The sequence below is a fragment of the Acanthisitta chloris genome, unplaced genomic scaffold (genome assembly GCF_000695815.1).
Source record: "Acanthisitta chloris isolate BGI_N310 unplaced genomic scaffold, ASM69581v1 scaffold4247, whole genome shotgun sequence".
NCBI lineage: Eukaryota > Metazoa > Chordata > Aves > Passeriformes > Acanthisittidae > Acanthisitta > Acanthisitta chloris.
The window spans coordinates 52,656-79,226 of NW_008683045.1; the positions used below are offsets into that span (position 1 = coordinate 52,656).

The 26,571-nt window shown below is 41.4% G+C and overlaps 1 protein-coding gene across 1 annotated transcript; it reads left to right on the top strand.

The window, feature by feature from the left end:
* Positions 1–3,760: 3,760 nt before the first annotated feature.
* On the top strand, positions 3,761–8,409 carry LOC103806082 (nuclear receptor subfamily 0 group B member 2-like). Its single transcript, XM_009078755.1, has 3 exons — positions 3,761–4,331; positions 6,941–7,045; positions 8,156–8,409. The coding sequence occupies exons 1-3, from the start codon at positions 3,761–3,763 to the stop codon at positions 8,407–8,409; spliced, it is 930 nt and encodes a 309-aa protein (XP_009077003.1).
* Positions 8,410–26,571: the final 18,162 nt, after the last annotated feature.

Here is a 26,571-nt window from a genome sequence, read left to right on the forward strand (position 1 = left end):
AGAAAGATTCAAAGAAGGGTACTGAGATGGTCAAAGGCCTAGTGCCACTCTAAAGAAAGAAGCTATGTCTTTTTAGTTTGAACAAAAGCTGACCATGGAAGTCTTAGAATGGTTTACAAAATACAGCAAGCTACAGAGAGGGCTAATAGGGATGGACTCACTTCCTTCCCCCTCCCCCCTCCCCAGTACAAGAGCAAAAAGACACCAGATCCACCAAATACCATGTTTGATCAAGTTCTGTCTCACTTACAGGCATCCACAGAGCTCCTTGACAAAGGCTGATGTGGATGTTCACGTGGCTTCAGGAGCAGACTGCAGAAGATCATAGGGTAGAAATTAATTCAGAGCTATTAAATGCATAAAATCATTCTGGTTCAGGGCTTTATGCAAATGATTGAAGGCAGGAAATATACTCATGAGAAGGGTGTCATATACCCTTCCTGAAGGACTCATGTTTGGCTACTGCCAAGGTAAGGATGAGATGACCATGTAAGGTCCTATATTATCTAACAAGTCTCTTCAGCCTTCCAAGCATTCTATTAGGTGAATTAATGCTATGGACTATGAGCCAAAAATAGTGCATATCTTATACTTTTGAACTGAACAGGATATTCATTATTTTAATTCCCAGCAATGGTATGACTATTCTAGAGCTGTCTGCAGCAACCACAGAATCACTGAATGTATTGGGTTGGAAGGGACCTTAAAGATCATGTAGTTCCACCTCCACTGCCATGGACAGGGACATTTTCCACTAGACCAGGATGCTCAGAGCCCCATCCACCCTGGCCTTGAACATTTCCAGGGTTGTGACAGCCATAACATCTCCAAGCAACTTGTTCCAGTGCCTCACCACTCTCACAGTAAAGAATTTCTTCACAGTATGTACTCTAAACCTACTCTCTTTCAGTACTTTTTAATTTTGTATGTGGACTTGTGACACATTGTTTTGTTGTCTGAATGGTGTCACTTGTGCCTGAGGAGCAATTCTGATGGTTGCAGAGAGAATGTGGTGGCAGCAAGTATTTGTGGGGGTGTGTGCCTTGTACATTTAAAACAGTGTATAACTGAAAAACAGAAAAAATAACACTGAGGTGACTGTTTTACTGTTCTCAAACCATGATGCTAGAGGCAGCTGAAATAGATAAAGATCTGTGAGGATTTCTTATATCACAAAATTGGATTTTGTATCATATACTTTCTTAACATTTGAAAGTATGAAGCATTGCTACTGTAGCAAGAAGACTTAGATGTTTGCTGTCTAGGTGCATGTGGCTGCAACCATTCTACAGGTAAGATTTAGAAAGCAAAATTAACTGTTGTCTAATTTATGAGCATAGAGCTAAATTTAGCTGCTGGCCCTCTGCATTTGAGAAAATATGGTCATGCCAAAAGCTCATTTCAGACAATTTAGAATCAGGACCATCAGGATCAGTTTCACCTGCAATTCAATATTGACTCATAATTCTGAGTAATCATTCTCTCAGAAAAAGCTGATGATGCATTCTTAGCAGTAGTACTGAGTCATTAACCTTTCCTCTGTATTTTTGGTAAACAGTCATAAAGCTATTATAATATACCAGGAATTCCTGTTTGAAAATATATCATTTGCTTCTGCCTCTTACATCTATACACAATCAAAGGAAATAAATTATGATAAACAGAAATGGTATCCAATACCATACATTACTGACATCAGGATTCTCTGCATATGATGGATGCAAACTTCAGGGAAAAAAATGGTAGGAAAGGAACCGGTTTAATCTAGAGGAGAACATAAACAAGCACAATTAATAGGAACAGCAAAATGATGATATGAACCATGCGAGTGAAACGGTGAGCTGTGGGATGGTGCTGATTTCAGCTGAAGGCAAAGATTTTTTACCTTGGAGTATGGCAGCTGGGTGTCTCAGAGCTCACTGTCATAGAATTTTAGGGGTTGGAATGGATCTTACAGATCATCTAGTCCCAGCCCTCCCTGCCATGGGCAGGGACACCTCCCCACTACACCAGGATGCTCAAGGCAATGCTCACTGTGGACAACAGCAGGGATTGAAGGGATGGAGAGGTGGACAAGCAAATCCTACCAGGTATTCAGTGCTCTGGGCCCCCTGGACCTTTACTGCAGCTACTGGCAGCTGCCCCTCAGCAGCACTACACTTCTAGATTGCTCAGCTTTGGAGCAGCCATTTCTTCCTCCACTTTTTATCTCCTCAGAAGGGGAAAATACATAAATATCATGGAAAGGTAAATAAATGGAAATTTTAAAAGAGCCTCACATACTAAAAAAGTATCGGTTGTAGCAAAACGCAAATTTGTGGCTATGCATCTAATGGGATGGCCTTTTTACACCCAAAGGCTTGGAGATCTGACAGAAGAAGTCCTTCAAGCTGTTGTTTTGAATGCACATTTTTTGTTGAGACATGCTAAGAGCCCAGATGGTAGGGATGCACCAACATTATGCTTGTTGAAAACAACTTAGTACCTCTTTGCCTATATAAAAGCAAAAGGGTGTGAAGTAACAAAACCTTGAGGTATCATTTTCTTTTTAAGGCTGAGTTCCTTTAATGCTTGCTAGTTAATATTCCCTAATGTTGACTGAAGAGTCCTGGCAATTCAATCATTCATCTCTTGCTCTGCAACAAAAGTTCACACATACAACAATACAAATTGCCATTTTTTGATTCATCAGTTTGTATGAGGAATACTTAATTACACAGCAAGTCTGGGAGAAATATTCTGAAGTTAAGGAGGAAACTATACTGAATGCCTTGTATTGTCTTGCTCTGCACTGATGCCAGGGCTGCCCAGGGAAGGAGTGGAGTCACCATCCCCGGAGGTATTTAAAAGACATGTAAATGTGGTGCTTAAGGACATGGTTTAGTGGTGGACTTGGCAGTGCTGAGTTAATGGCTGGACTTAATATCTTAAAGGTCTTTTCCAACCTAAACGATTCTATGAATCTAAGTCTGCATGCTCTGCGTTTGAAATCATAATTTGTGAAATGCAAGAGATAATGTTGTCATGAGCAATAGCAGCTGACCTCTGAAGGTTTTCTCAGATATTCCAGAAATGTGAAATAATTCCTAAACATTCCCATTCCTGGGAATTTCACCTGTTTACTCCTGACATAGGTGTCACATCTTGTTACTTACAGTGTAAAGTATGAACACTGTGAAGTGCTCTGTGAAAAATAATGGTAAACACCCACAGCATCTTCAGGTGGCTCCTTTAAGCAAGAAATAAAAATGCCTACTCAAGGGACTGCTGACACAACATCATTCATAAGTGTAGATGTATTTCTATGCCCTCCAGAGCATTAGCTAGCAGGCAAGGTCAGTGTATCAATAAAAGCATAGACAGCTTGTTCCTTCTTCACTTACGCAGTCCTAGTTTTCCCTGGGCTGTCCCTCAGGCACAGGCTGAGTGTGTTACATAGCTGCCTCTGGCTAAAGGCCACTGCTCGGTGGCAGAAGGCCAGGGACAGCCTTCCAGCACCAGGGCACCGTGGTAAATCATGCCCATGCCACTGGCAGGCACAAACCCTCCTGCTCAGCAGCAGCCTGCAGCCACGCCTCGTTCCCCACAGACTGGTGCAAATAAAGTTCAAGGTAACTTTACAGATCAGGGTCATATGTTTTTTCAACCACCCATGTATATAAAGGCTCACAATGCCTTGCTGTGTGGCTGAAATGCTCTCCACTGCTGTTGAGGCATAGCTCCACGCACACTGTTTCCTGCCACAGGGAACTCTGGCTCTATGGCTACTGCAATCCCAGCTAAGAAATTTGGGAAATGTCAGTGTAAGACACACCATACTAAGAGCATCCTGTACCAGATCCTTAACAAAGAGCGTGGAAGTGAGACCAAGTGGCACCAGCAGCATCACAGTCCCCATGGCTCTACAGGGAGCAAGGGCTGCTCTTGTTTGGACAGAAGAGTTGTCCTGAAAACACCAGAAGCCACGTGCAGAAGAGCTTCTGAAGTGCTCTTGAAGACTACAAATTTTATTAGAAACTTGCCATCTTTTTATCACATGCCTTGGGAGGATCAGCTTGTCCTCATACAGCAGAACTGGGCCCCCCTTTTTGTCCTCGGCATGGCACAAGAAGGGGTGGATTTTGACCTGAGAGAGATTCCAGCCCCTAGTTTATTGAAAAAAATCCTCCTCAATCAGTCTTTGACAGCTAGCAATGAACTGGGCAGCTCATCACTGCGAGCATCTTTAGCAGAAGTTCAGCAGATAAAGAATTTATTGCGGAAATTTTGGAACCTGGACATAAGTGCAAAAGAATACGCCTATCTTAAAGGAATTATTCTTTTTAATTCTGGTAAGTCCTCCTGGAAATTACACAGATGATTATGTACCTAAAAAGACATTTGGCATTTTCATTTGCACATAGACAAATATTTAGCTTTACCCTTTTCTATGAATATAGCTAAATGTTCTCAAAATCTATATTCTGCTATTTAACAATTTTTTCTGCCTGATGTGGTTTATTTTGGTTCCTTGGATGTGTGAAGTAAGTCACCCACTGTAAGCTAAAACAATTTCTATTAGACAAATTTTAAGTAATGAAGAATTAACTGTGTCAAACTGACAGTAGCCTCACCTATAGTACAGCAAAGATGGTGTATGGGTATGTGATGTGAGCATTAGAAGTATTTTAACAAAGACTTCTTCTGTAGCAAGAACACTGGAGATGATAAAATAATCCTTATCACCTGATTTTCACCAGTGAGGCAAAAGGATGGTATGTTGAGGTTACACAGCTTTTATTTATTTATTTACCCTTTAATGTCTCTACATCCAAAGCCTGGGACAGGAGTCACGGAGCAAACTCAGACTAGTGACTGCATCTTCTCACTTCTGTGCCAAGTTCAGGCTCTTTAGGAAGCAAGGTTGCCTCGGTCAGCACCATGGAGTGCATGAGTCATTAAAAGCTGAGCTCTAAGTACACTAAAGTAAATGGAAAGACTTATTGACTCCAGCCTGCTCTGGCTCAGATCCCCAGCTCCTTCCACAGCAATCACTGCTGTTGGCTGCACTGTCAGCAGTGTGCTATACTTGGGACTGCACCAAAAGGATACTTGAATGTTTCAGTTATTCCACTATATTTCTTGTGGTGAATGGTTTATAGGCTGCTCAAAGGCTGTATGGCTTTGTATTTGTTTCCAATAGGAATCAAATTCTGATTCTTGAGGTGTAATGTCATCCAGATGTTTGGTACTGCCTTGTGTGTCTGTGTCGCAGTATCAAACCAGTGGAGTTCATTTCAGTGCAAGTTATTTTATCATTTTTTCATAATAAAATCAGCCTGAAAGAAACCAATGGTTATATGCAGGGGGGTGATAAGAGGAGACATACCTCATCTGCAGCAGCTTACACAGTTTAACTAGCAGGCATTTTTATTATTTCTGTGGGCAAAATGCAATTTTCACTTCAGGAGAAAGCAGCAGAAGCAGGGCTGTATTCTGGATTTGTTCCTTCTATGGCCTACTGCTTCCCCAGGGGGCTGTATAGGAGGGCCAGCAGTCCTTGATGCTGTCTGTGGACACAATCCAGAGTTTCAGGAATGTCACCTAGCTTTTAGGTGGGATGAGATTATTCTCTGCAATATTTCTCCATGACCTGCAGAAGGCAGCCAGGAGAACTTCAGTGAAACCTAGGCTGACTCCAGATGAAATGGTGTCACAGACTTACTCTGGGCTGAAAACAGGCAGTCAGGGCTTACACACAGCCCAAACCACCCTTTACTGCAAACAACCCTGCATAGCTGTTGTTTCACAATTACTATTTTCAATAGTTTTTCAACAATTTCCACCAAACTCAGAAAATGTTTTCTACATACATGCAGCACATTTTCAAACTTTTCAAGTGTTGGCTTGATGTTTGGTCAAATGTTAATATTTTGCAGGCCTCAGTTCTAAGAGGATTTCAGGGTGTCACCAGCAGTGACAATGGTAAACCCTTTCTTGGATCATGAAGTACCTCAGGAGGGCTCTGAGCCTCAATGTTTTACTCCTGTTAAGAGCACCAAAACTGGCCGAGGCACCAGGGAAGACAACATGGAAGGCAACAGGGAAGGGCCAGGCATAGAGCAGTTCAGAGCTGTGTTATGAGCTGGAGTTCAATAGGACATCCAGGCATGCAGCTGTAGCAGCTATCGCTTGGATGAGAAGCATGACAACTATGGCAAAGCTTTGCTTGTGCCCTGAGTGAGCTCTTGTGGCAGAGACTGTGCTTCCTGTCATTAAAAAAATCCCTCTGGGGAGAGGGTGGTAGGCAGCATGATGGTAGGTCCTCCTACTAGAATCATAGAATGGTTTGGGTTGGAAGGGACTTTCAAAATCATCTAGTCCAATGTCCCTGCCACAAGCAGGAGCACCTTCTACTAGATCAGGCTGCTCAAAGCCTCATCCAGCCTGGCCTGGAACACTTCCAGGGTTGTGGCATTCACAACATCTCCAGGCAACCTGTTCCAGTGTGTCACCACTCTCACACTAAAGATTTTATGCCTGATATCTAATCTAAACCTACCTGTTTTTTTTCAGTTCAAGGTCATTGCCCCTTTTCTTATCACTACAGGCCCTTGTAAAAATGTCCCTCTCCACCTTTCTGGTAAAATCTCCTTTAGCTACTGAAAAGCTGCTAAAAGGTCTTCCTGAAGCCTTCTTTTCTCCAGGCTGAACAATCCCAACTCTCTCAACCTGTCTTCATAGCAGAGGTGCTCTAGTCCTCTCACCATCTTCAAGGCTGTCCTCTGTGCTCACTCCAGCAGGTCCACATCCTTCTTATGCTGAGGACTCCAGAGCTGGAAATAAAAGCAGAATCTGTGTAGCACCTCTTGGAGGGAGTGTGTGCCCAGACCCTGAGGGGAAACAGGCACCAATGGAATCCAGGCTCTCTGGAACAAATTGGTATAACTGTTCTTTGCAGGGAAGCATTTACTAGGTGGCTTTGGAGTGGTCACAGTGTCTATGGGTGAAGGCTCCAGCTGCAAGGCATTCTCTGTTAGGACCAGAGTAGAAGTCAAAGGAGCAGGTAGGACTGTTCCAACATAGAGGAATAGAACAGACCAAGGTGAAAATGTTCTTGTGCTTTTGACAGTTGACTGAAAAGGACTTGGAACTGCACAGTGAAGAGATGGGAATTGTGAAAAACAGTGCTGTTATTGTATCAGTGCCATATATATATACACACATTTATGGAGTGCTTTTTATATATATATATATATAAACTCCATCAAGGCTGTGACAGGATTTCTGCTAAAAAAACCTCTTAAGAGGTTTACAGTTCAGTTGGAAACATGTGTTTGACTGAATATTATTACAACAGATCTCAGAACAAGAAGTGTCTCATTATATGCAAATTAAAGCCAGTGTTTGGTTACATAGACAAGAAGACCAAATGGGAAAATTAAGCATATTTGAAGGGCTATAAACAATTGTAATTTCATCCTGAATATACAAAATCCTGAAAACTTCCTTTCCATGAAAAATCTAACACTTGGAACCATCCTCACAGCTTACAGCTGCTGGTAATCCTGGGGGAGATGATGACTTTTCCAAACTCTTCATTTCTGGCTAGCCTGGTTGCAGATTTGGCTGAGGTTTCTTCTCCTCTGGCAGTGATGTCTAGGCAGAAGAGAGTTGTTGAAGGCTGACAAAGGGCAACCAGTTGCAGACTGAAGAAAACCCAACCAATGAAGACAACCTATGTCTTCAGGCTGCCAGGCTGCTCACTGCTCCAAACCACCATCTCCATCTGTCTGATGTTACCTACGTTGTATAGATTAGAGATGGAGTGTTTCCACCTGCTCAGACTACTGTCTCAGCACCATTTGGTGGATAGACAACACTATAAAGTTTCTTCTCCATCTGTACTGAGTCAAAGTTACCTCCTATTACTATTTCAAAGCTGGATTTTAATGTAATGGGCTAGATTCCAATGTGCTTACAATGCTGCTCAGTGCTCCTTCAAATTATTGAATGACACATATCTTCTATTTCCAAAATGCATGTTTAGAAAGTGGTTTTTGGTTTTCTAGAAAAAGTAGTGCTATAAGTTAGAAATCCATACAACCATCATTATGAAGGGCACAGAACAGAAATGTTTACTCAGGATTTGTTATTTTACTTTTTGTTTTGACAGGCTGCTGTGTCCTAAAATGCCTCCCCTATGTACAAACACTGCAGCAGGAAGCTTGGCAAGCCTTGATAGAGTTTATCTCAATGATGTTCCATGGAAACCTAGGAAGATTTGCTCAGATTCTTCACCTAATCACCTCCCTTCGAGACATTGATGCTGATGCTATTGAAGAGCTCTTCTTCAGGCCCATTCTAGGAGAGGCCACCCTAAATGTATTACTTCTAGAAATCTTATATATCAAGCCAGACTGGCTTTGAAAACAGATGACATCTGAGCTCTCAAATACCTAATTTGGAAGCGATGAGAGAATATTATGAGCTAAACACATTTGAAACAAATCATTGATGTGTCATTGTAAGCCATATATGTTTTTTGCATGATGAAGTAATTTTGTAACATTTTAGAATTAAAAGCAGAGAAATCTAAGCATTTCATGATTCTATGTGCTTTCAAAAACCCTTAGTCTCATATATTCAAGGATTGTCTAGGAGCACCAGCATACTTTCCAGTTGTGTTAGGTTCAAGCACATTATTTCTAGTGAGCATTTTTACATCTGTTTATACTATATACTCTTGGCTATCCAGAAGTTTTGGCTTTCAGGGGTAATGGTAAATTTTATTCACTGCATCACCAATTGAAGATGAATAGATACATAAAATGAAGATCTATGGTAAAATCAGTATAAATCCTTCCTTTTCCTGGGATGTCAGACCCTGATCCCAACCCCTTTTCTGTTCCACTGAGAACTCTAGTCCTTGGCTGTAATTGCTGGATGAAGCTCCACCTTACTATCTATAGATTCTTTTCTAAGTCTTGCAGTAAACTGTGGGCATTAAATCCCTATCACATTATTTAAAAAGTCATTCCCTAACTAAGGAACTGAAAAACATGATTCAAAAATTTGTTGACTAGACAAAATCCATTGTTCAGGATTGTTTCCAGGATGGGAATAACAAATGCTGAAAGCTACTGTGTCATGCCATAGGCAGCACAAAGAATGTAGCCCAGTTTCCTACATATTTAAGACCTTTTCCCTTTAGCCCTCCCTGCACCCGTTTATAATTACCCTCACTTCCCTCCAAGCAGATGTCAGATGTTCCTTGGACAGCAGAAATGCTAAAATATGGTTTCCTACAGCTGTGTACAATCTGTTCCTCCATCTCTGCAAGAGTTCCACGTCTCTACCTCCAAGTATGCTATGGCATGCCCCACAACATCTCCATCTGCCTGGAGAAGAGGCAGCACGTGCTGGGGAGGGTGCCAAGCTGTGTGTGCGCTGACTGACCATCCGTCCGGATTAAAAAAACATTGAGCTTACACTTTAGCTGCAGTAAGGGAAGCTATTTGTATCCCTTCCCTGTCCCAATGGTTTCCATGAAATGCAGAGGAATTAATTTCTGATTTTTTTCAGTAGTGGGTCCAATCTAGTTTTGTTTTGTCAGTCACCAAATGGGGACTGACAGGCAGGTAGAAAGACAGGAGGACAAAGAGTTTGACAACTTAATCCACAGTTCCTTAGAATGTCAAGATAAAATCGTAAGAAAGAGAACTCATATATATATATAGATGCACATCAACAGAGATGGATGTTCAAAGGGCTTTAAAAGAAAGTCATCCAAGTAAGAAAGAAGTTTAAATAATAACGGTTTACTACCTACCAGTTTTGACTAAAGACCACAGATTTTTTTGCCCAACTTTGGTAAAGAATCATAGAATAACTTGGGTTGGAAGAGACCTTACATATCATCTAGTTCCAACCCCACTGCCATCGGCAGGGACACCTTCCACTAGATCAGGGAACAGGAAGATCCCTGCTCTGATCTCAGTGCTCCCACTGCTGGTGTGAAGAGAGCAGAGAGGGGAAGAACCACCCTCAGCTCAGTGGGAAGAGTGAGGAATGTTAGACAGAGGTAAAAAGTATAGAAAACATGTAACATCAGAAACAATCACCAGGACTTAAAGAGAGGAGCAACAAGGGACATCAAAGAATGCTGGAGAGTGGGACAGAAGCAGTTTATGGAGTTCATTTCTGTAGAGAGTCCAGCCTACCTTCATAAGCCAAAGGCCTGCTAGTGACTCACCAACAACCTGAACCCAGAAAAGGGTTCGTGGTTCAGTAGTCTGAATTTCAGGCTACTGAGAACACACCAGACAGTCTCTGCTCACAGCTTTACTTCTTATCAAAATCTGCTTCAAGGTCTTTGACTTTATCTACAAGATATACAATGGCTTCAATTCAACTCTCTTTGAATTGGACGGCACAATGCCAACAAGTTCTCATGGCTTGGCTCACCTGGAAGACAGTGCTGTATTTGCTGACAACTCCTTTAGCCTGGTATGTATCTGTGTAACCAGCTGTCTGAAAAGAATGCCTAGTGCTCCACAGTGAAGGTTGTGGTCAACATCTTGCTTGGGTTTTCAAGATGGCATTACCTTCTGCCATGAAGGAAAATACTAGCCTTCAAAGGGAACTCCCACAAGATCTGATACTCATGGACCAATCTCTGAATACAAGGTTCAGTCCTTCAACACAAAACACATCTTCTTTAGTACATATGCAATTGAAAAATTCAACAACCTTGAGCTAATGCTCTATGTAACTAAACATTCCCTATCTCACAGAACTGATTACAGAGGGAACATGAGTTGTTAACATTTACTTGTTAATCTGTTCAAAGGGGATCAGATACTACTGCCTTGCTCAGGACAGGGTAAGAATCTGTACCTACTATAATTAAGCTTCTTATGAAGGTGGAGGCTGTGCAGGTACAAAAAGCAGGAAGGAACATGAGAGATGAGGGATCATGAGCAGAGGCCAGGTGCAAAAGCAGGAGCTCTCCCTGGAAGGTGGAAAGACAGAGCACAAACAGCCTTTAGAGGTCAAAGGAAATAATGCATTGGAATGAAGAAGCAGAGACAGAAACGAACACAAGAAAACAAGGAAAAATGTCTGCTCAGGAGGGGGGAAAATAAAAGAAAGAAAAACAAACAACGAGGTGAGAAAGGTTTGTCACCACTTCCTTTAGCTCCTGGAATTCAAACCAAAAGCAGAAGCACCGTTTCTCCAGCCGTGACAGCCACTAGCAAAGTATGCGTATCCATCCCCCTCTAGCGCCCAGGAGACGACAGCATTGCCACCACCTAGAGTGTGGAAACCTGCCAAATAAAGTGCCTAGTGCTGCTGCTGACACAGGCAGAGCTTTCACTCAGAGACACCTCTCCTTTCCCAGTTGCTGACTTCAAAATAGTGTATGACAATAATTTTATATTGTTAGAAGAAACTTCTATTTGCAAAATCAAGAATGAAAAAGTAAAATCAATTTGCTTGTGAAACCTTACCCCAGCCTCCTTCTGAATATTATCATAAGCTCTTTAAATGACCTGATTACAGACTCCTGTGGTTTCCCCTTAGGACTCCCTACCCTATTTGGGGCAAAGAATGCTGCTGTGGGAATTTGTTATGACTGCAATTAGAAGAGGCTGCTATTGGCTAAGGCTCACCTGCTTTTGTTGCAGCACCAATATTGCAGAACCTGGATTAAAATGGATCTGCAGTGACAGAAATGATGCTCTTGCAGTTAAATTGGATGAGTGACACCTAACAGAGTGTGGGCCACTGAAAAATCAGTTTGCGTACACCCAAAGTGCGGAGTACCTTTCAACAACTCTAATCTTGATGCTTTCATTCCTCCTTTGTAAAAAGAAGTGGTAATAATATTGCCTTTTTTCATGACACATCTCTGAAGATATTAATCAGTATTTGGAAACAGCTAACAAATGCTGTACTCGAGCACCTTAGAAAGTCCCACTGAAAATTAATACATTCATTGTTCTATGCTATGCTCAACAGCACACAGTGAAATAATGCAGAAGCCTACACATTACAGGGAAAGGATGAAAAGAAATGATACTGAAGAGAAAGATTTAGTAAGCACTGAGTTAGGCAGTGATCCTGTGGCAATAACGACAGCCTGTTTGCTATGGTGGGATCCACCTTGCAAGAGAGTCACTTGCAGTCTCTCTAGAATACAGAGAGTGCAATGCTCTGAGGGAGGTATATCTCCCTATTCTCAGACACCCACCTTAGTTTTGGATGAATCACTCCATGAAATGCTTTACCTCTGCCTATTGATACAGCTAAGGAGCCTACCTGATCGGTTGAGATTCACTGCCTAACATTCAGATGGTAAAAGTGAGATTAATCCCACCTCTAATGACATACACAGAAGTGGTCTGGATCCAGTTTGCACATGCAATATTAATTCTATTGTCTTCTAATTAACATTAGAAGCATGCTTGACTTTGCAGTCCTGGTCTTCGTTAAACTGTAGGCTTCAGACTTGTGCTTTCAGCTAAACATGTATTTCTGATAAACATCAGATACCTGATACAGGCTTGGAAACAAAGATAATCCAGTGAATTTATTCACCTGCTCAGAAAGGACTAAGAAGACACACTATTCTCTGAGGAAACCTTTCATCTATTATGTTTAAGTAATACCAGATTTCAAAATCACATGAGACATCACACTTATGTATGTTACCTTATCTATACCAATGTTTCAATGGTTTCATTTCATTCTGGTTTTTTTTTTTTCAGTGCCTTTGTTACCTGTCTTGTTAAACAAAGGCATGCAATTCCAAACCTAATATTTCACTTTTGCTAGAAAGCACTTGTAAATCACAATGTCAGTATTAGACATGATTTTATTTGCAGCTGAGCCAACTAGTGTAGGGTATGGGCACGTGAAAGATGCAGGTCTGTACTTCATATTAATATAGGCACACAAGGAAACATTTCTATCACAGGTCCACTGATAAAAGCAGCCTAACTCAGGGAAAAATAATGGAGACAAGTTTCTATAATAAATATATAGTCTAAAGAAGATTCATTCTTTTAATGACAAAAAGGGATCTCCCTGAAGCCAGTGTTACCAGTTGTACAGAAATCCTCCATCTTTCCCAGTAGGCCAGGAGAGAGGAGGGTGAGTCAGTAGTTCAGTTTTGCTTGGGCTTGTTATCAACTGTTGTCCTTAAGAGGCTGTGATTTTGAAAGTACAAGTTGTCATTCTTCCTGTGTTCTCTCCCTCTTTCTCTGCCTCCGGGGGTAGCAGAAATGTTGCAAGATGAAGTACTCCACATCTCACCCAAGATAAGAACATCTTCATCAAAGGAAGACAGGGCCACAGCTATCTGCTAGCAGGTAATCTCAGGAGCCAAGAATGCAAAGCTTCAAGGAGCGTGGGAATGGTCCCATTTCAGTCACAGCGGAAACACTGAGACCCACGCACACTCACATAAGCACCAATCTTTACTAGGAGGGCAAAATGAAAATGTAGTGTGCAAAATAAAGGTCTTGTATATGCAGATAACCATGCACTGAAGAGTCTAATAATCTTTCCCCACCAGGATCTTATTAGCAATTAAAAATAATCTGTCATATGCCTATAACAGACAAACATTTACTTTCATATGTACAGTCAGTGCATTGGAGCATAACTCAATGCAGTAGATGGCTGCAGTGACTGCAGTGTGAGTGGGGGTTGTACATTTGCTGAGGAGCAATGCAACCTCTGAGGGCATGACACGAAGCATAATGACAGACAAGGAAGGGATGCTCTAACCAGGAGGAACAGTGGCACCATCTCCACTGTGCAGTGTTGTCTAGGAACTCGGCACAACTGGGAGGGCATTCAAAGATGTAAGAGTAAGTTGTCATTACTGGTGACATGCTACACAATCTTGCCAGGCTGGTCTGCCACCAAACACCACATTGTCATACAGAAATGACCAGAGAGATGTTGCATGCAGCTCCTGAGCATGCTGCTGTGGGACCCTGGATTGGCAGATGTTGCTACTACATTTCTTCGGAGATCTCAAGTTCCCTCAGCCCAATCAGCTTGTACAGTCTCTGCACCCCTAATCTAAGCAGTTTTCACACTCTCTGAGGCACCAAACATGTGAGCCCTGCACAGTCTTCTGAAGATGTATGGATAGGTGTGGACTCCCTCGCCCACACTCCAAGTTAGGTGAAAGCAAGCCAGTTGAGATCTGAAAGTCATGTATTCTCACAGTTAACAACTCGGTACAGCCCTGGGCCACTCCAGCCACACAGATTCCAAAGGTGGGTGGCATCCAGCTGGCTTGGAAAATCAGTGAGGCAAATATGTGTCTGTCTGCACCTGTCCTGGTCAATACATATGAGTCAACAGCGTCATTATTAGGAAAATAGGATTAGGGCAGGGACTAGGAAGGTCCTCCTACAACATCCAATCTGGTCTCACTCATCACGGATATCAATCTTCTATATGATTACATCCCTAAACTTATCAAGCTCTGCCTGAAGATAACCTAGGATATGTTTGCATGCCCTGTTCCTAATAGGACAGCACATAATGGGACAGAACCTCCTGATCTAATGGCTAGGAGCTTTCTAATTCCGGAACTTTCTGCTCCAATTCTAGACTGTTATATATACATTCTTTCTTGTAACGATATAAATTCAAATAGCTTCTCACTCAAGGTGATCATCCAAGACATTTATAGACAATAGCTGTGACCCCTATCCACCCAACTCTGTCAGCCCCTCCTGCCATGCCTACGCTGCAGTTTTTAACTTCTGATCCACATCCCATTCCCTTGTTTTTGATGGATGAACTAACATTATAACATTATGACATTATGACATTATGATCTAACATTATGACACACTTGATCAATGGGCTGAGGACAGCTGCAGGGTGCTGGGTCCTGCAAAGTGCAAAGCAAAGTGCTGGGTCCTGCAACACCATTCAGCACTACAGGCTGGGGGAAGAGTAGCTTGAGAGTTGTTTGGCAGAAAGGGACTTGAGGGCGCTGGTTGACAGTGGCTCAATATGAGCCAACAGTGAGCACAAGTGGCCAAGAAGGCCAATAGCATCTTGGCTTGTATCAGGAATAGGGTGGCCAGAAGGACTAGGGAAGTGATCATCCTCCTGTACTCAGCATTGGTGAGGCCACACCTCGAGTGCTGTGTTCAGTTTTGGGCCCCTCACTTTAGAAAGGACATTGAGGTGCTGGAGCGAGTCCAGTGAAGGGCAACAAGACTCATAAAAGGCCTAGAACATATGTCTTACAGGGAAGGGCTGAGGGAGTTGGGTTTGTTTAGCCTTGAGAAGAGGCACCTCAGGGGTGACTTCATTGCTCTCTACAGCTACCTAAAAGGGGGTTGTAGAGAGGTGGGGGATGGTCTTCTGCATGCCTGTAGTGAGAGGACTAGAGGGAATTACTGAGATAGGAGAGATTCAGAGTAGAAATTAGAAAAAAAATGTTCACTCTTAGTGTGGTCAGGCATTGGAATAGGTTGCCCAGTGAGTCACCATCTTTGAAGTGTATAAGAGGTGTCTGGACCTGGCACTGGAAGATATGGCTTAGGGTTTAGGGGGTATAGTGCAGTGCCAGGGCAATAGTTCAACTTGATGACCTTGAAGGTCTTTTCCAACCTTGATGACTCTATGATTCTATGATTCTGCTCACTTGACCTGCTTGAACCAGAGGATGAATTTCTCTCATACAGAGATGAATCTCAGATTTGCTCCCATCTGTTCTTTCCTTCACCTGGAGGTCATTTTGGTCCCTATTCTATGTCAGTATCACACATGGCTTCATTGCTCTGTCTGAGGCTCCACCTCTTAGCTATCTCAATCATATCTTCCTCTCCTCTGTTGCAACTGTCTTCCCTAATTTTCTTCTGCCATTCCATCATCTGCCTGCTTTTTCACATGCCTTTCCATTACTGCAAATTCATTTCTCAAATTATTCTTCTCTATCAGTCTTTTTTTTGTTTGTTTATTTTGCAACTGTCTCTTTCTTCCTCTCTTACCCTTCAGGTTTGTTTCCTAGATCCCAGCCTTAAAGAACAGATGAAAATCCCCAGATCTCCTCCTACAAATTGCTACACAAGCCACCCTTATTGTTGTTTGTTTTGGGCAGGTAGAGTGTTGCTTGCAAGAGTAATTTTTTCTTTAGTCTTGCCTGTAACAATCTTACACAAGAAGCTGAATGTGTGCAGTCGTAGGCAGTAGCTGTAACAATACATATGAAACCATCAGTATGGTTTGGCACATTTGGCACATTTGAAGGAAAACAACCCTAGGCATTAATCTACTGCACTGTAAACCATCCCAGTATCTTGCAGACCTGAGCAAAACCACTCCTATTTTCTAACTCATCCTACTTTTTGTTATCATCTTCATTGCATGTACTAAGAAAGCATATTTCTTTCTTTCCACTAATCTCATTGTCAGTAGATGGAAGATGAAAAATCCTGCAAAGAGGGCTGAATTTTGTCCTCTTGGACACAGCTCAGGAGAAATCAGAAACGTGTTTGCGTTCGCTCTTGCAAACAACTATAACATCTAAGGAGGATCCAGTGAGACTGAATCTTGTTTAGGTCCATGCATTCTCAATATATGACAATATCTCAAAACCTGTTTATCCTCTTCTTGGGCACACTTTCACATCTGATTGCAATACAATGAAAGGACCAAAGCCACAAATGGAAATCTTCAGGATTTGAGCTCAGCTGAGTAAGCAGGGTTTGACATTTCTGATAAAACTATGAAGAACATCATAAGGAAAACAGACTGATAACAGATAAACAGTCTTTCCAAGCTTCAGGCATATGGTAACCTATATTTGAATTATGCAAACTGAAAAGACTTTTCCTTTCTACTTACTACTTACCTGTGGTTTTAAAAATAAAAGGCACAATAAGTGATCAGCTTGATCTTTATGATTGTTCCTCCCTTTCACACAAAGATAAGCAAATCACCTCTGCCCCACACTGAGTCAACAGCATTAACCAATGCACCGTTAGGCACTGTGCTGGTAAAAGCACAGCAGCAGCATTAGGATGTGCAAGCCAGATCATTTCATGTGCAATCCACCCCAGGGCTCACAGTGTGCTGAGGACTCTGGGGGTAAATTGTAGTGTGCACATGGCTTGCATGGCATATTGCACTGCATGGCACCTACCTGCTCCCAGCAGCCTGTCCTTCAGAGAGCCTGGACAGCCCCATGGAATGCAATTCCTTCAGAGAAACACACTTGCTTAGTGACCCTCGGTTTTCAACAAAACTTTCAAAGACAGAATTTTTTGACTATTGAATGGCTCAGAGTGCAACAGAAACAATATTGTTTGGTTTCACAAAGGATCCAGTTCAGCCTCCTACTTGCACTTACACTGAAGCTCCTCTCCTATAATCTTCAGGGCTATGTTGCATCTTTCCTGGGAGGTCCATGATCTAAGATAGAAACAGGGTAGGATGATCTATAGATTGACTGAAAGACTAATCCATTGGGAGTACCATGACTGCTGTCAGATGCTAAGGCTGACAGCACACTGAATTAGGTCTGAGCCTATCTGAAAGCTTTGTGAAATCTGTATCTATTATTTGTGAAGGAAACTAATTGCTGCTGAAGATGACCTACCTTTTATGCTGAAAGCCATGGTGGCCATGGGATCGTGATGTGCACAGGCATTACGCATTTATATTTGGAAATAACCTGATTTTCTGCAATCCAAGTTAATAGAATATGTTGCTTAAGTCATCTTGTGGTATCATCATTATTATTGGGTTTAGGATTTTTAACTATTGAAGATTCCTGCTCAGATACACAGCTTCCCATGGGATTGCCTGTGTCTGAACTGGGTGGATACGACACAGTCACTAAAACTCATAGATTAAGATGAAAAATATTGAATTCTAATTCAAGCAGACATGTAGACTTGACAAATACTGAGATTGCAGTGGTGTACTTACTGTCAGTGTTCTCAGGCAATGTGGGGGCTGAACTGGGGGAACAAAGGACTCTTTGCTTCCAGAAGTGATTGCCTGGGACAAAAGAGACACACTCTAAGAGTTCTGAAATTTGCTACAGCACATTTTTTCTGTGAATAATGAATTTCAGTCTCTCTACTGTCATTCACTCAGTCACATTAAAACTGCATTGAGTTGAATTTCTCTACATGTCAGACTAATCAATAACAAATGAACAAAATATACCTCCTGTGCTTTTCCTCCTTTCAAGTGTTAGCTTAACAAACGGATGTGGCAAACTGAAGCTGTACAATATTTTCTGGAATTGTTTGTCCTTTCTTTGGCACTACTTTATTACATAATCATCTGGGAAAATCTGCTCTGGGACTTTACAGTTAAGCACATGTGACAATATCTGTGGAGCAGATCCTACAAAAAGCACTAGAAGAGTTGGAGGGAATAAGAATAAATCTTTTAGGGGCTACTCCTGCAAGGGATGTAACTCCACACCTCTGAGAAATGCTGAGCATAGGCTTCCTTATCTCCTACAGAGTCACTGGTAGTGCAATTAACTTCCCATCCATCAATCATTGAGTGAGGTATCAAGCAGACAAGTCTTGCCCTGTGATTCCTGCCACCTACCCTCTCAACAGTGACATCCACCACAATTCTAAATTCAGCAGTCAGCTAGATTTAGAGAACCAAAGTAGCTGGCAGTATAAATTCCCTATCTTTTTACATGCACCCATCTGCCTGCCAGCCTGGGTATCTAACAATCTTCTTCTACATATGCTATGTAAAAAAGTCTTTATTTATAGCTGGACCCAGAGAAAAGCCTAGCGCTTACAACCAGTTTAGAATCAGGGCTCTCAAAAAAATAGTAAACTTTCTTGCTTTTCACCAATGCCTACTGGCTTAGACTGGCCTAGGGCTACTTCCACCAGAAGCAGAAGTACAGGTTAGAAGTACAGATACAACTGTGGTGAGATTTAATTTCTAAAGAACTCCCTGTATGATGAATATGCCTTGGGTTTTTTTTTGCATTTCACAAAAAAGATTGCACAGAAGTGAAATCTGAAGCAGTTTTGATGCAAGCAGTAAGCCCTGTTGGTAAGTAATTCAATAATTACCTAGACAAAGCTCTTGACAGTTCACAGTAGGAAATCTGATTCAAAAAGGGTGGAGAGAACAATCTGATAGATCTGTATGTCAACATATGTATTTCACCAAGTAAATCTTTATTGTTCCCTGCCACCTAATGGTATACATGAAAAATTACAAACCTGTAAGACAATTCTCAATTTATGCTATTTCTAATAGACTTTGATATATTGAATTAAATACACAGAAAGACTGAAGTTAGGAATAAAAATGTGAATTACTGTCACTGGCTTTCAGTGAGATTCAGGTTGCCTAATTTAGTCTAAATCCTGGGTGTTAGTGAAGATGTATTTCTACATTAGATGGCTGTGCTGCCTCTGGGTGCCTCTGAAAAATACCTGCTACAAGATATAAAAATGTACTGTCACTGGCTTTCAGTGAGATTCAGGTTGCCTAATTTAGTCTAAATCCTGGGTGTTAGTGAAGATGTATTTCTACATTAGATGGCTGTGCTGCCTCTGGGTGCCTCTGAAAAATACCTGCTACAAGATATTTTGCTCATCTGAAGTAAACTTTGGCAGCAGTTTATCATATACCTATTTGAAACAATCTTTTATATAAAAATTAGAAAGCATCAATGTACAGCATTGCCACAACCTAGTTGGTTTTTTGAACGAGACATAGAAATCACAGAATCAGAAACAGTCAGGTTGGAAGGGACCACAGTGAGTCATCTGGTCCAACCTCCCTGCTCAAGCAGGGCCATCCTAGAGCACATGGCTTCACTGACCTCTCTAGGCTCTTGAATATCTCCCAGGACCTTTCTGGGCAACCTGTTCCAGAGATGTTGAACCAATCTTAGATTTCCCCAGAGCTATACAAATTGCATGAGTGTTAAGCATTCCTGTCTTTAGTGGTGACCAACAGAATTTGTAGGAACTCTGAGATGATAAAAATCTTTAGTCAAAAGAGAATATAGAAAGATACACCCTTTTATGTTAAACATTTAAAATGCACCTGGACATTTTCTGCTGGGATGGAGAAAATGGATTGGGTGAAGGAAAAGAGAAGTAATAATGAATACCACAACCAGCTACTTTAATTCAAGATGTCTGCAGGTGGGTGACTGCATTGGTGCAGACACCAGTGCCACACTGAAAGCAGCATTAGAATCTGTATATGATCCAATACCTGAAACCTTTGCAAATTAGCCTAGGAAAAATTATCTAGAGCATCCTCTAACTGCACAGATGGTCAAACTAAAAGAAGAGGTAAGTAGATGGAAAAGAAATCTGCCATTTGGATTCAATTTAGGCAAACTGACAGCTGAGTATGGGTTTTTGCTTTTATAAAATTAGTAGCACAGGTGTCCCTAGAGTATGATCTATTTTTGGGTATCTGTTGACATCTTGAATACAGTTCCTTTCAATCTTTTCATGTTTGACAGCAATGAAATGCTGCACTGACTTGTGCAATCCTTCTCTGGGTATTGATACTGGTTCAACAAATGGACAGGTGATGCACAGAAATTGAAGTCTCCATACTTAAAAGTGTGGCATACTTTACAATTGCATGGCAGGAGTAGGGCTTTCACTTGTTCGCCATCTAGTAGAGTACAAGTTCTGTGTGTTTAATTTACAGAAATTACTATTAACACTATGGAGTGAGAGGTATTGTCTTTGTAACCGATCACGCTCCCACTCTGAGCAGCAGCTCAAGGTCAGTCTGTGACAAGGTGAACAGAATCTCAAACCCTTTTCTAAACCTGTGGAACATGTTGCTTGGTGCACGGTTATCCCTAAAGCAGCACCTGCCAGCAGCAGGCAGAACACTGTGGAAACCTGTTGGGATCTCATGGGATCCAAAGGTGACTTCTTTAGATCACATTACCATTGCTTAAAGCCACCTAAACTGAATAAAACCATATCTTATGACAAAAGATGATTCGTGGACAGTGCATTTTTATTTCTTCCTCCTTTTGTAACACACTCCTACCTGCACATGTGATGAAATAAGTTTTAGAGGTTACTATTATTTAAATCAGAGCAAATGCTATCAGTCTGAGTAAAATAAGGAGATAGTAACCTAATAAAATTAATAGCCAAAAAATACAGAATTATGCTTACCAGCAGAGGACAAAATACTTCATAAAGTTAGCTGATTTAAACAGACATGGAAATTGCACCATGCTTTAGGGGAATGACTAATTATGGGGAAACAGTAAGGCTTTGGCTCAGTGGGTCCTGGCACAAGTTGCTTGACCATACATTTTTAACTTCCACTGAACACGACAATACTATAAGCAGGCATCAAACTGACCAGAGTGCTGCAGTGTATTAGCCAAGTATCAGAGAGGTATGGCAGCATGTTTTATTATGATCTGCTGGATGGGTATGCTCTATTTCAAGAATCCTGAATACAGGGCTTCTGTATATGCACTGCTTATAATGTCAGTTGCATATATATATATGTACACACACATATATATATACATACAATATGTATGAAGAATCCATCACTCCACCCACTTCTGAATCTGATTAAGATTTTTTTGGCATACTTTCCTGATCAGTCAAATAGTAATTCTCACTTATTAGTGAACAACAACAAGTATTTTAGAATTGCAAGGTATTAATAAGATCATTTCAGTACGACTTCACCCAGTAGTTTTGCTATCAAGGTCATAACTTTTGTTTGAGCTACAGCACATCTTCTACAAAGAAACCTAGTTATTATTTGAAAAATGGAAGTGATGAGAATCCAGAATGTTCTCAGGTAAATTGTTCCTATATTTAATGATCTCCAGGATAAAAATGTGGTCCTTATTCCTCGTACAAATTGGATTTCTTTATGACTTTTTTTGTATTAGAATGACAAGCTGTCAACTATTAGAAATCATTTCCCTGTACAGGTATTTTGAGTCACAGTAGAAAATACAGTTAAATATGCTCTGTGGTTTCAAGGCAATTAAAACTGATTGAATTAAACAGTTGATAGTGGGATTCTCTTCCCATAATTATGAAACACTGAAATGTCTTATAAAAAAAGCTGAATAACGTCTCTCTGGATAGACGCTGCTGTTTTTAGCCTTGCTTCACTTAGTGTTATAAATTACTCATGCAATTTCAAAATAAGACTGTCTTCAACTCACATGTGATCATTCTGGGGAAGTGCTTAAAAGTCTAAAAAGCAATTGGGGATGAAAGCCATAGTTACTATTCTAGACTGAGTGGGAAGTACTATCTTACCACAGAGGTGGGTGATATGGCAAAAGGAACTGGATGATTTCTGACCTTATGTGCAAATGAGTACAAAACTACTCTATTAAAGCTGCTTTACCCTTTTTTTTCTGCTCTCTGCCAGACTTCAACTTGCCTGGCTCCAGATACAGTGCCCCTGGTCTGCTTTTTATCAAAGTGTGAAATACAAATTTCTCTGCTAAGCTGCAAAATGGTCCCTGGCATTTATGCTACCTAAGATGAAGCCACTTACCTCTAAGTCCTTTTGATCAAAGCCATTGCTGCTCTGCTCTTCTTAAGTTTGTCTTACTTGCTCCTAAGGGTACGACAACACTTTCTGTTCACACATCTAATCCATACAGGACTGATAATAAAACCATCCAGGCTAAATGCTACAACTTTTAATTTTCACATATCCAAGAAAGAGATGACTGTCCCTAACCAGCTAAATAACCCGTTTGTATGACGGAGGAAGTGGGGACAGGAGAAAGCAGCTCCAATATACCAGTAAATTAGAGAAGAAGGATGAAGCAGATAATAATTAAGGCAGAAGGAAGATAGAAGACAGCAAGAAAAGCAAGAAAACTTTCTGCAGTGCCAAGACACAGGACTAGTGTAACAAGAGTGCTTACTAGCAACTCCTATAAGAGGGGGTGATTCAGCTAATCAACTGTTGGGATGGAGACATGCTACAAAATTCCTTCAATGAACCACAGTGCAGTGAGGAAAACTTATAGCAACACTATAACATGCCAGACAGAAATGACAAAAAACCCCTGTGCTCAAAAGAATTCAACAGAACACACCTGGATGCTTCACCATCCACAGAGATGAAATTTAAATAAAGCAACACCTACTGGGAAACGTGACAAGTTTAAGGTTCAGCTGCAAGCTATGTAAAAATTTTGAGAGATTTTGGAATAGAGTAGTAGACACAGAGCCATATGTTTGTGTCAAAATTCCATACTTGAAGTTTGCTCACAATTAGATCCATGTTAATCAGAGGCAACAACTTGGACTTCAAAGTAGTTACATCTGATTGATATTGGCATTGGTGCATTGGATAATCTGGTGCATGTCAGAGACCAGATTATGCCCATGGGTCTGCAGTCATCATCAGATCCTCATTAATTGCTCTGCATGATTATTCAGAAATAACAGAAATCACTGCCAGAGTTTTTAAACGGTTATTAACTGCACTAAGGATGTGCATAATGACTAATACACACAGATGGGGAATGTAGCTGATTTCAGCTCTTCAGTGTCTGGTGCACAGATTTAACACAAGTGGCCCTAAGTGACTGGACAACTTCCAAATGAGAAAACTGTCTTTGAAATGTAATTGAAGTTGCTGGAATATCATAACATATACCAGCAACAATGTGGATGTAATTATTACCCCATCAGAGCTGGAAAGACATGAATGCTAGGACTCATCTCTGCTAACATATTGGACAGCCAAACTACATTTGGATAAACCTCTTTGATTGCCCATCTCTCTTTTTAGTTCCAGGGCAAATGCCCAAGACCATGTGGACAAAACATCTTTTGTACTCAAAAGGCAGTAATAATTTAGGTGTTAGTATCTCCAGATACTTTTTTCTCATACACCTAGATGAACACATCTTACTGAAGATATTTCTTCTTTCCACCCTTCCATCATAAATTCTATAACTTCCTCTGCAAGATACTGGGCCACATGACCATTCTTTTTCCTTTTCAAGTTTCATATTTCACCAGAGGTAGGAGACAACAGTCACTGAACTAAGACAGTGAGGAGTAGTGAGGAGACCTCATAGCAACCTTCCAGTATCTGAAGGGGCCTACAGGGGAGCCAGAGAGGGACTCTTCATTAGGAACTGTAGTGGTAGGGCAAGGGGTAATGGGTTCAGATTGAAAAAGGGGAAATTTAGGCTAGATATTAGGAAAAGGGTTGTTTACTGTGAGGGTGGTGAGACACTGGCACAGGTTCCCCAGGGAGGTAGTGGCTGCTCCAACCCTGGCAGTATTCAGACTCAGACTGGATGAAGCCTTGAGCAACCTGGTCTAGTAGGGAGGCGTCCCTGCCCATGGCAGGGGGGTTTAAACTATGTGTTCTGTACAGTCCCTTTAGTCCCAAACCATTCTATGATTCTATGATCTTTTTATTTACACCACAGTAACCTTAAAAGAAGTCCAAGATGAAACATGAGCTGAAAATCTTCATGGAACATCTATTTTTAAAGAACAGATTTGCAAAATATTGTACAACTAAAGCTCTGCACTAGCTATGCACAGATGCATTTCTTCCTGACAGCATTTCAGTGCAGGTTCAACCCAAGGAAACACTTCACTGGTCTTTCAAAGAGATGCTTTGTTTTCAAAGAATGACAACTCAAATCTTTAAAGGAAAAATTTAGTTAAAGAAAAAGAATCATTTTGATTTTCCAGAAGAGATTGCAAAGGCTATACTGTGGCCAGAGTTTCTCTTCATATTGATGACAGTATCTCAATATATTTCATTTTTACAGATAGAAAATACATCTAAATAACATGAAATACACTCCAGACACTGAAAACACTTCAACTGAGAAGATCAAATTTACACAAAGAAACTCATGGCTATACGGGGCAGCAGGACACTGACAATAGCAGGTGCTCAACACAGGTATTTTCTCCCATAATATGTTCTATCCAGTCCTACTGGCAGTCCCTCAGATAAATATAACTCATTTTTCCCTTTATCACACTTAATATGTTTAGCTGACCAAGAGCAACACCCTTACTGAGCAACCCCAGAATGACAAAACATTTGACTACACAATTCAGATTTCCAAGTGTATATATATATATAGAGTCAGATAAGGAGGTGTCATGCCTGATCTGCCCTATTTAAACATCCAAACAATCCCACTTCGCTGTAGATATGATACCATATTGCCATAAAGTAGAAACTACAAGCACAGAAAATACTTGATGGAATCACACACCTTTTTCAAGCCCATGGCTCTTCTCATCCATATGTTTCTCATAACTCAGTACACTACAGCTACTGGGCCTGAGTTAACAAACCTGCAGACATCTCAATCTTCAGAGTGATATGTTTAGCAGCATAAAATGAGCTTGTGTACAGAGACTGAATTAGGAACCAATGAGTTGTTGGCCAACATCCTGCAGGAATTTGCTAACCTAAGGAAACTATAATCTGCTCCATCCAGTCCCACTGTGTGCTGGTTTGGGCTGAAGTAGAGTTAACTTTCTTCACAGTGGCTAGTATGGGGCTATGTTTAGGATTGGTGTAGAACACAGGGTTGATAATACGGAGATGTTTTATTATTGTTGAGTGGTTTTTACACAGAGCTGAGGCCTTTTCTGTTTCCCATACTGTCACACTGACAAGGAAGTTCAGGGTGCACAGGAGGTTGGGAGGTGACACAGCTGGGACAGGTGACCCAAACTGACTAAAGGGATATCCCAGATCATATGGCATCATGCTCAGTATATAAAGGGGTGGGAAGAAGGAGGAAGGGGAGGACATTTGGAGTGATAGTATTTTATTTCCCAAGGAACCATTATGTGTGCTGGGGCCCTGCTTTCCTGGGAATGCCTGAACCCCTCCAGCCTGTTGGAAGCAGTGAACTGATTTCTTGTTTTGCTTCGCGTGTGTGCAGCTTTTCCTTAGCTATTAAACTGTCTTCATCTCAACCCATGAGTTTTTCTAGTTTTTACCCTTCCAATTCTCTCTCCTATTCTGCCGGTGGGGGCATGAGTGAACAATGTGCCACGGTTTAACCCCAGCCAGCAACTAAGCCTGGACACACTGGCAGTCCCTCAGATAAACGTGGAGGCTCAGGGGTGACCTTATTGCCCTCTAGAACTACCTGACAGGAGGTTGTAGTCAGGTGGGGGTTGGTCTCTTCTCCCAGGCATCTAGCATATAGGACAAGAGGGCATATAGACTCAAGCTCTGCCAGGGGAGGTTTAGGTTGGATATTAGGAAGAGATTTTTTACAGAGAGAGTGATCAAGCGTTGGAATGGGCTACCCAGGGAGGTGGTGGATTCACCATCCCTGGAGGTTTTCAAGCTGAGACTGATGTGGCACTTAGTGCCATGGTTTAGTAACCACGGTAGGGTTGGACTGGATGATCTTTGACGTCTCTTCCAACCAGGTTGATTCTATGATTCAATGTAACCGTCAGGACACGCAGGAGCAGCAGAATCCTAAGCACCGCTCGCACTCCGCCCAGCTCCTCCCGCGCACGCGCGGAAATCTCTCCCCTGTCCCCGCCCACCCGCCAC

Excerpts from the sequence above, each read along its gene's own strand:
- LOC103806082 (XM_009078755.1), top strand. The coding sequence starts at position 3,761 with ATGGCTACTGCAATCCCAGCTAAGAAATTTGGGAAATGTCAGTGTAAG. Across the intron at positions 4,332-6,940 it reads AATTATTCTTTTTAATTCTG|GGAAGCATTTACTAGGTGGC; the intron begins GTAAGTCCTCCT and ends TGTTCTTTGCAG. Across the intron at positions 7,046-8,155 it reads AGTAGAAGTCAAAGGAGCAG|GCTGCTGTGTCCTAAAATGC; the intron begins GTAGGACTGTTC and ends TTGTTTTGACAG.